Source organism: Branchiostoma lanceolatum, chromosome 1, assembly GCF_035083965.1.
Source record: "Branchiostoma lanceolatum isolate klBraLanc5 chromosome 1, klBraLanc5.hap2, whole genome shotgun sequence".
Classification (NCBI taxonomy): Eukaryota; Metazoa; Chordata; class Leptocardii; order Amphioxiformes; family Branchiostomatidae; genus Branchiostoma; species Branchiostoma lanceolatum.
This window is the reverse complement of record NC_089722.1, coordinates 31,575,013-31,584,994: the sequence shown is the minus strand read 5'-3', so window position 1 is coordinate 31,584,994 and position 9,982 is coordinate 31,575,013. Positions and strand designations below refer to the sequence as shown.

At 43.2% G+C, this 9,982-nt stretch overlaps 1 protein-coding gene across 1 annotated transcript; it reads left to right on the top strand.

Moving 5' to 3' along the window:
• The first annotated feature begins 200 nt into the window (after positions 1 to 200).
• On the top strand, positions 201 to 9,822 carry LOC136448918 (kelch repeat and BTB domain-containing protein 12-like). Its single transcript, XM_066448630.1, has 5 exons — positions 201 to 465; positions 6,471 to 6,731; positions 7,077 to 7,216; positions 7,335 to 7,541; positions 8,104 to 9,822. The coding sequence occupies exons 1-5, from the start codon at positions 214 to 216 to the stop codon at positions 8,990 to 8,992; spliced, it is 1,749 nt and encodes a 582-aa protein (XP_066304727.1). The 5' UTR covers positions 201 to 213; the 3' UTR covers positions 8,993 to 9,822.
• The last annotated feature ends 160 nt before the right edge of the window (positions 9,823 to 9,982 follow it).

The window sequence follows — 9,982 nt, the reverse complement described above, 5'->3', positions numbered from 1 at the left end:
CATATTTTCAACACAGAATTTGCACTGAAATTAACAGTGTGTAAAACAGAACCTTCCTGCCAACGGCAAAGATACCGATATCCTTCGTTTACATCTTGTAGTAGGCATCCTTATCTCTGAGGGGAAAGGTAGCAAGCTCACTGCTACACTATCTGGATAATCAGTGTATGTCTGTCTAGCCTTTGAACGACGGTGTCATTCGACGTCATCAACATGGCTGCCGTAGACGAACCCCACGCCAGCGCAGTTTGTCCTCGTTCCTACCAAGACGAGAGCTATCTGCACGGGTTTCTTGGAACTGTGGGCGACTTACAGAAGGCTGGGGTACTGCAGGATGTCGTACTTGAAGTCGAGGGCCGGCGGTTTCCCTGCCATCGGCTTGTTCTGTCCGCGGCCAGCCCCTACTTCAGGGCCATGTTTACAAGTGACATGGCGGAAAGTCGGCAGAAGACGGTTGTTCTACAGGTAGGTTAGGGGTGACGTGTGGTTAGAACAGAATGAAACAGGGAACTTTAGAGGATGCTAAGTATCATTAGAACGTGTAGAGCCACAAAATTGTGTTGAATTCTTATGTAATGATATAAAATGTTCTTTGCATGCCCCCTCCCCACTTACTGACATCTGTTTGGTGTTATTTGGGGTGAAAGGTCAACTTGCTGGCCACAAATTATGAGCTTTTTTCTGATTAGAATTTTTTTACGTTATAACAGGCAGATGAAATGTACAGAATGAATGTAGATTGAAATAACATGACCTTCATCACTAAATAGAATTTGATTTATTTAATCTTAATCTTAATCATACTGGACAACCCCAGTGGGGCATCTCGTCCAGGGAGGGTTGGTGCACAGCTAAGCGGGCCGTGGTGGTGGTGCATAAAAAAAAGAAACGAATCAAAAATTGCAAAGTGTTTGTGCGAAATCAACCAGAACAGTGCTCAAACAATAATGTAAAAGTGGTTGGCCTGCTTAGCATAGTTCAATATTTACACGGATGCGGGTAGGCCCATGTGGTGGGCCAAACCCGTCTTAAAACTGTCCAGTGCTGTGGATGTGACAATGTTTGGAAGTAATATGTTTCAGTCCTGTATGGTTCGTGGTATGTAGCTGGATCTGTAGATGTCTGTCTTGGGGGAGTGGGTCTGATACCGTAATGGGTGTCCTCTGGTGATGTTGGTGTTCCTTGTGGCGTAGTTATGTAAGGGTATGGCGATGTGGTTATGGAGAGCTTTGTAAAATAACACCAAACGTGAGTATTTTCTACCGTCTTGGAGTGATGGCCAACCTGTTTTGTGTAATAATTGAGTTACACTGGTGCTACGTCTGTAGTCATTGTGTACCCACCTGACTGCCCTGCGCTGCACTGATTCTAGTTTCTCTTGTAGGATGCTTGTTTGAGAGTGGTGGCGTTTCTGGGGATCCCAAACCGAGGCTGCATATTCTAGTTTAGGTCTTACTAGTGAAATGTATGCTTTCCTTCTTACCTGACTGTTGACCCCCCTTAAATTGCGCTTCAAGAATCCTAGTGTGCTGTTTTCTTTGGAGGTGATGGAATTGATATGAGCTGTCCACTTGAGATCCTGTGAGAGTATGATCCCCAGGTAAGGGTGCTGACTGTTGACCTCTAGGGGCTCTGCAAACATTGTATACATGTAGTGTGAGGACCTTCTGGATTTGTGTACATGTAAAATACAACACTTTTTGACATTGAACCTTAGTTGCCATGTGTCTGACCAGGCACACAGGGTGTCCAGGCCTCTTTGCAGGCTTTGTTGATCTTGTTCGGAATGAACGGGGCGATATATGAGACAGTCATCTGCGAATAGTCTGATCTGTGATGTTATACCCTTGTCTATATCGTTGATGTATAACAGAAATAGAAGGGGACCCAGTACGGTCCCTTGCCGTACACCTGACTTGACCTTCGTGGGCATCGACATTTCACCATCAACAATTACCTGTTGGTGTCTGTTTGTGAGCCAGTTAGTAATCCATTTTATGTTTGCTCCCCTTATTCCGTAGTATTCTAGTTTGTTCAAAAGTCGTATGTGCGGTACGCTGTCAAAGGCTTTGGAGAAATCTAATATGGCTAGATCAATCTGGTATCCCTTATCGAACCATGAAGTGAGGTCTTGTAATGTGCATATTAACTGTGACTCACAAGAATGTTTAGCTCGGAATCCGTGTTGAGTAGGCAGGAGGATGTGGTGCGTTTCTAGGTGTTTCATTGCTGCCGAATACATGATGTGTTCTAATAATTTGCGAAAGACACTTGTTAAAGAGACCGGACGGTAATTGGCTGGGTCGCTTCTATCCCCTTTCTTGAAAATAGGATGGACATAAGCATTTTTCCAGTCAGTTGGTACATGGCCCATTTCCAAAGACTGATTAAATATGAAGTGTAATATGGGACTAATTTCCGAGGCATAGTCTTTCAGGATTCTGCATGGGATCATGTCTGGCCCAGAGGCTTTATGTGGATTAATTCCTTCAAGTAACTTTTGTATCCCCTCCCTGGTGATATTTATTTGAGGCATATCTTTATGTGGGCTTTGGCCTAGGTCGGGAATGTTGGTTGTGTCTTCCTCTGTGAACACAGATTCATACTGCTTATTTAGGGCTTCGGCCTTTGTTTGGCTGTCAGATACTAGTTTGTTCTGATGTGTGAGGGGTGCTATTCCAGTGGCTGTCTGTTCCCTGGCCTTTATGTAGCTCCAGAATTTCTTGGGATTTTCTAGAGATTCCTCCATAATTTCATTAATGTATTGTGTATGAGCTTTCTTCACCCTATGTTTCACTTCCTTGCGGTGATTTTTGAATCTATCCCAATCGGTTTCGCACATTGTTTCTTTAGCCCTGTTGTACAGTTTTTTTCTTTTTCTTGATTGCTTTTTCTCTCTCGGAGAGTGCAGTTTTATCTACCTTTCTGTAAAGGTTTACTGTTCGAGGTTTCTTTTGGTTTTATGTGTGTTTTAACACATAGTGTGACTGCTTCATGATCGCTTATGCCGGGGATGATGCTTACCTGGTCAGTCAGATCTGGGTTACTTATAAGGGCTAGGTCTAGAATGTTGCATCCTCTAGTGGGTGCATGAACCACTTGTGTAATGTTTGCCTCTTGCATAATATTTAGAAATCTCATGTTGGGAGCCATGCCGTATTGAGGCATAGGGTTCACTGAGGGCGGATCTGTAGTCCATGAAATATCGGGGAAGTTGAGGTCCCCTAGCAGGGCTATGTTAGGTGGTGAGGGTCTGTTTGAAATATTGTTGAGTGATTTTTCTAGTTCATCCAGGTATCCAAGTCCTGAGGATGGGGGTCTGTACACTGAGCCCACGCAGAGAGGTCTGTAACCTGTCTGCTGTATCATAGCCCAGACTAGTTCCGCTTCTGTGGAGTCCTGAATGGGCGATGATACCAGGTCCGACCTGACTGCGATGAAGACTCCCCCCCTTGACTATTCCTGTCTTTACGAAAGATATCATACCCTTCTGGGAAAATCTCGGAATTTGTGTATTCATTGTCTAGGTGTGACTCGTTGCCACATATAACATCGGGGTTTTCAGTGGCTACTAGGGCTCTGAAGAGAGCGTTTTTACCTTCACCTTTGATACTTCTACAGTTAACCCTATCCAGACTGGGCTTTTTTGGTATATCTGGGACTGGAGCTTTCCATTTCCATTTCCAGTTAGTAATCCATTTTATGTTTGCTCCCCTTATTCCGTAGTATTCTAGTTTGTTCAAAAGTCGTATGTGCGGTACGCTGTCAAAGGCTTTGGAGAAATCTAATATGGCTAGATCAATCTGGTATCCCTTATCGAACCATGAAGTGAGGTCTTGTAATGTGCATATTAACTGTGACTCACAAGAATGTTTAGCTCGGAATCCGTGTTGAGTAGGCAGGAGGATGTGGTGCGTTTCTAGGTGTTTCATTGCTGCCGAATACATGATGTGTTCTAATAATTTGCGAAAGACACTTGTTAAAGAGACCGGACGGTAATTGGCTGGGTCGCTTCTATCCCCTTTCTTGAAAATAGGATGGACATAAGCATTTTTCCAGTCAGTTGGTACATGGCCCATTTCCAAAGACTGATTAAATATGAAGTGTAATATGGGACTTATTTCCGAGGCATAGTCTTTCAGGATTCTGCATGGGATCATGTCTGGCCCAGAGGCTTTATATGGATTAATTCCTTCAAGTAACTTTTGTATCCCCTCCCTGGTGATATTTATTTGAGGCATATCTTTATGTGGGCTTTGGCCTAGGTCGGGAATGTTGGTTGTGTCTTCCTCTGTGAACACAGATTCATACTGCTTATTTAGGGCTTCGGCCTTTGTTTGGCTGTCAGATACTAGTTTGTTCTGATGTGTGAGGGGTGCTATTCCAGTGGCTGTCTGTTCCCTGGCCTTTATGTAGCTCCAGAATTTCTTGGGATTTTCTAGAGATTCCTCCATAATTTCATTAATGTATTGTGTATGAGCTTTCTTCACCCTATGTTTCACTTCCTTGCGGTGATTTTTGAATCTATCCCAATCGGTTTCGCACATTGTTTCTTTAGCCCTGTTGTACAGTTTTTTTCTTTTTCTTGATTGCTTTTTCTCTCTCGGAGAGTGCAGTTTTATCTACCTTTCTGTAAAGGTTTACTGTTCGAGGTTTCTTTTGGTTTTATGTGTGTTTTAACACATAGTGTGACTGCTTCATGATCGCTTATGCCGGGGATGATGCTTACCTGGTCAGTCAGATCTGGGTTACTTATAAGGGCTAGGTCTAGAATGTTGCATCCTCTAGTGGGTGCATGAACCACTTGTGTAATGTTTGCCTCTTGCATAATATTTAGAAATCTCATGTTGGGAGCCATGCCGTATTGAGGCATAGGGTTCACTGAGGGCGGATCTGTAGTCCATGAAATATCGGGGAAGTTGAGGTCCCCTAGCAGGGCTATGTTAGGTGGTGAGGGTCTGTTTGAAATATTGTTGAGTGATTTTTCTAATTCATCCAGGTATCCAAGTCCTGAGGATGGGGGTCTGTACACTGAGCCCACGCAGAGAGGTCTGTAACCTGTCTGCTGTATCATAGCCCAGACTAGTTCCGCTTCTGTGGAGTCCTGAATGGGCGATGATACCAGGTCCGACCTGACTGCGATGAAGACTCCCCCCCTTGACTATTCCTGTCTTTACGAAAGATATCATACCCTTCTGGGAAAATCTCGGAATTTGTGTATTCATTGTCTAGGTGTGACTCGTTGCCACATATAACATCGGGGTTTTCAGTGGCTACTAGGGCTCTGAAGAGAGCGTTTTTACCTTCACCTTTGATACTTCTACAGTTAAGGGATAATATGTGTAAATGTTGTAAGGTTCCCTTACCTTTGCCTTGGGACTGGGTAATGCAGGGGGAGGAGGTGGATGTAGGGTTGAAGGATGATGAGGTGTTAGGTGAGGACCAGGATGTGGAGCTGGTACCTGTGGGATTGGGTGAATATTGTGAGCACATGTTGACATGTGACAACTCCTCTGTATCGAGGGAATTGGTGTCTAATGGTTGGTCCCTGTCCATTAAAGGGCTATAGTAGGATCCTTCTACCTTCTCTGAGAGATCTTCCCCATCGAGCAGACTAGAAGTAAAGCTAGGTAGGCCACAACAATTACATATCCATGAGCATGATGAGTTTTGGTAGAGTTTGTACATCTTGTCGCTTAGTCCGCTACATTTGATGTGTATCCAATTGTCACAATCTTCGCACTGCATCGCTCTATGGTTAGAAGCGACTGGGCGTCCGCATTCCCCGCATGGATATCTAACTGGCCCCGGATTACTGTGTATGTCCCCGGCCATCATTAAGATAGCCATCATGAATCCCGCCGGGCCCTTGAAGCCCAAGGGAACCTGAACTGAATGGCAACTGGTGATTTTGTGCCTTCTAAGTGGTTGGATGAGTGTAGATATCCCTAGACTTAGAAGACTAGGGGAGTGTGGCATGATCTTACCTCTGCCTAGGAGAACATTGAGCCCTCCTTGTACTATGTGACCTGTGTTTCCACTGCAGTCGCTGGCATATTGTTGGTCTAGATTAGTACAAGAAAGTGTTTGTATAGTGTGAGCATTAGCGCCGCACACAGTAAGGGTGCGAACCCAAAATGGCGGCCATGACGCAGCATGGCTGTGCCTGAAAACTAACCCCTGAGTGTCGTCGAAAAACACTGGTTGCAGTAGCCAAAATGTCGACTATAAGTGTGCAACTGTGTTAACTACGTGTATGTAGGGTATTATACCGAAAAAGATGCAGGCTAAGCTAATAAAAATGTAAAAACTGATGCATATTTACGGAGCACCGTAAATCCACCACCGCCGCCCGTGCCGTGACCTCTAACCTATATATTTGTCTGCTACTAGTATACACATATTCCTTGATGCCTTATATGACAGTATGGTAAAACATTGAATATTGAATATGTTGTGTTCTTTTGTAGGGTTTGGATGCAAACTTGTTTTGGGAGATTCTGAGTTACATCTACTCGGGAATCCTCCATGTGTCCCTGGACAAAGTGCAGCCCCTGTACCAGGCAGCCGACCTCCTCCAACTGGACTATGCGAGAGACACCTGCAGCAGCTACATGGCCATGAACGTGGACCGCTCCACCTGTGTGGACCTGTACAAGTTTGCTGATCTCTTCTCTGTAGACATTGTCAGCAGAGTCTGTCTTCAGTATATTGCTAAGCACTTTACTGAGGTTAGTCTTTGTTATACGTAAGGCAGATGTCCCAAATAGGAAGCTGATACTGTATTCAAACCGCACATACTATGATAGATATCAGAGAGCTACTGACATCTACAATCACCACATCGAAACTACGTTGTGAGCTTAGTTGGGATAAATTTGGCAACTGGGTATTTCGAACCCTGCTTTCGTTGAAAAGTGGTTAAACCAAATAATGATATACAGACAAAGATACGGATCATTTACTTCCAATTTTGATTTGTTTTTGTCATATACAAGTATAGTTTCTTGTATGTGAAAACAAGATTAAGACACGCATACATTCAGGACCTTGGTACATACTCTTGACTTCCACAGGTTGCCTCCAGCGCTGAGTTCTGCAGCCTGAGTGTGAATCAGCTGACTGAGATTATCAGCCACGATGAGCTGGATGTTAAAGAGGAGACAACCGTGTGGGAGGCTGTGGTGAGATGGGTGCTGCATAGCAGAGAGGACAGGTGGGTATTCGTATTCTTGTGAGACATATTGATGATTTAACACAAACTTAACTTCATTCCGAACCTGATGTGATGCCATTAGGCCAACTTAAACCTGCCCCTACTCTGTACCCTACAGACTGCACCACCTACCCAGCATCCTCCTTCACATCCGCTTCAACCTGCTGACCTCGTACAACATGGCGGCCATCTTAGATCACCCCCTGGTCAGGGAGGATCCTGGGAGATCTGTCATCAGGAACGTGGTTAAAGAGACTGCAAACGTTAACAAGAAGAGGAGGGTCGGGATGGACACACTGGAAATGGCCCTTCTTTTTGGTGACAGGTGCGTGCAAAAAAGTACAGGCATAAATCTTTTACCTAATGAATTAGTATCAGTGTCAGTATCAATAAATTAGTATATTTTCCTTCATTGCATTGATAAATTAATTTAGGTCACTTCTCCTATTTATGAATTTACAATGATACATGAAAGAAATTCTCTGTCTCTCCCACGATTTTTTTTTTTTTTCAATCTTTAAAACTGCAGACTGAAGTAATTTCATCTTATATCTAAGAAAAATTTTCCCTCTGGTCCTGATTTCACGTTGATGTTCTTCTTCAGAATTATATTCTTACATCTAGGGCCAAAAAGTCGAATTGTGCTGGCCTGATCATTGAATCTGGCCAGGTCCGATACCGCAATTACTACTTTTTCTTCTTAGAAGTCAGCTCTGAGAAAGAGTACAGGAGTTGAACTCATTCCAATGCCAGTGGACTAGCCCCCCTACTGCATGCAGTGCGCTATTTGATAACATCGAAATGGAGATGATGGGCACTGTTTCTATACAAGGAGGGATGTTGGACATTTATCGTAACTAATTACTACATGCATTTTACCTTTACAGAACAAGCGAGATGCTTTGGGTGAACTCTGGGGAAGGGAAGTACATCAGGTGTGACTACAACATATCTCCATATACAGGAACAGTTACTAGTGACAATGACATCTATGTCCTTGCTGATATATCACGCACAAAGTTTGGCCTGTTTAAATACAACCATGTCGGGAACAAATGGGATAGAAAGTCTTCAGTACGTAAGGTTCCAGAAGACCAGAGCAATGATACACTATTTCCTAATAACCTTATGGAAATCGATGGATATCTTTTTTACCTCTCTTTTACTTGGTCGGCGGTGGTGTTAAGGAAATACAACCAGCACACGAACAAGTGGCACAACTGTTCGACACCTCAAAACGATGACAGGTTTGACCCCAAAGTGGCAGTGTCATGCAACCAGCACATCTTTCTCTTCACACGGACAGACATACATTGTTACAACCCAAGGGCAGACCAGTGGTGCAAGAAAACCCCATCAGACCACAGTGATAAAATGTATAACGCTGTTGCCATTGGAACAGAGATCTTCAGCACTGACATCCTCTTCGACAACACATTGGTGTACAACACAGAGGAAGACACCTGGCTTGAACTTCCAGGTTGGCTGAACACAGATCAAGGAATTGAAAACATCACTCTCTTTGCACTCCAAAGCAAGCTACATGCAGTGGTAGATGGCTGGATTTTCTCGAGTTCAGACAGGATCAAACAAGTTCAGCAGGTGTTTGTATTTGAAAGGTGTGAAGGTGTTTGGAGAGAGCTGTCTGTCCTGCCTGGGCGTTGGTATATGTATGCTCCTATGTTCCCCGTGGCTCGTATGTACCTGCCATACCTGAACACCTGCCATGCCAACACACATGGTACAGAAAACCCAGAGGGCGCACATGATGTGTAACGTCACCACTGCAGCTCTCGAAGATTTCTAGCATTCCAAGTTGAAAAATCTGCTGCGTTTTGTACATTTTGTAAGGCTTTCTTCTTACTTAGAGAAACTTTAGTTTTCTAAAATATCTGAGATAAAGTAGTGAAAGATGGAGAATGTAGGATAACGTTTGGAGCAGGAGTAGCTTTCGAATGTTCTTAAATACTTATTTTCAGGGTGGTAGATATACATGTATGTGAACTGGCAGAATCATGTAAATAGATATTACCTGCCCTGTTGAAATTCTATTGAGAAACGCAAGGGAATTCATAATCTTGGCAGAGACAGCCTTTTCTCTGACAGTATGGAGGAGTATATGTACATGTGTGTGCTTCCATTGCATATGCCAAGGGCTATGCCATGCATGGTCCGCTGCTCTTATATCAGGAGGAATTGTCTTGTAGATATTAGCATTGTAAGATAGTACAGTGTAGTATTAGTAGTTACTTTTGATTCTTAGTTATTTATTATGTTTCTAGTATATGCTCTTTGTTTTGAACTAGATAGCAAGACCATTAACTTAAGTCTAACTGATATTCTGTGGTATTTTGTTCATTTCAGATATGAGATTTTCAAGCTCACGTGCATGCATATTCCTGGCTTTTAGTATCTTATGTAAAAATAAATATTCATGGAATTCACAAATGAAGATACTGTCTTTTCTGTGAGTTATCCGAAGTGAATGTCTACGGAACGTTGACTGATAGAGAAACTTGTGAACCTGTTGCCAGTTCTTGAACGTACTTCTAATTCAGCCAAACGTACCTCTATATTTAACAATCAATAAAAAAAGACTATAATAAGTGGTCTGACTCTTGAGTTTTGATGTAGTTTATTCCACAACTGCTATTCAAAGATGTCATTTTCGTTGTGCCCGTGACGCATACATAGGTAGTTGAGATGTCTTCTTTTACTGAAACTAGAATCCACTTTGAGGATGTGAGGGTGAGAGTGAGTGAGTGA

What these genes read in the sequence shown, in the direction of transcription:
- LOC136448918 (XM_066448630.1), top strand. Translation starts at nt 214, where the DNA reads ATGGCTGCCGTAGACGAACCCCACGCCAGCGCAGTTTGTCCTCGTTCC. An exon ending in TTGCTAAGCACTTTACTGAG is followed by an intron (nt 6,732 to 7,076) that starts GTTAGTCTTTGT and finishes TGACTTCCACAG; the next exon opens with GTTGCCTCCAGCGCTGAGTT. An exon ending in GCCCTTCTTTTTGGTGACAG is followed by an intron (nt 7,542 to 8,103) that starts GTGCGTGCAAAA and finishes TTACCTTTACAG; the next exon opens with AACAAGCGAGATGCTTTGGG.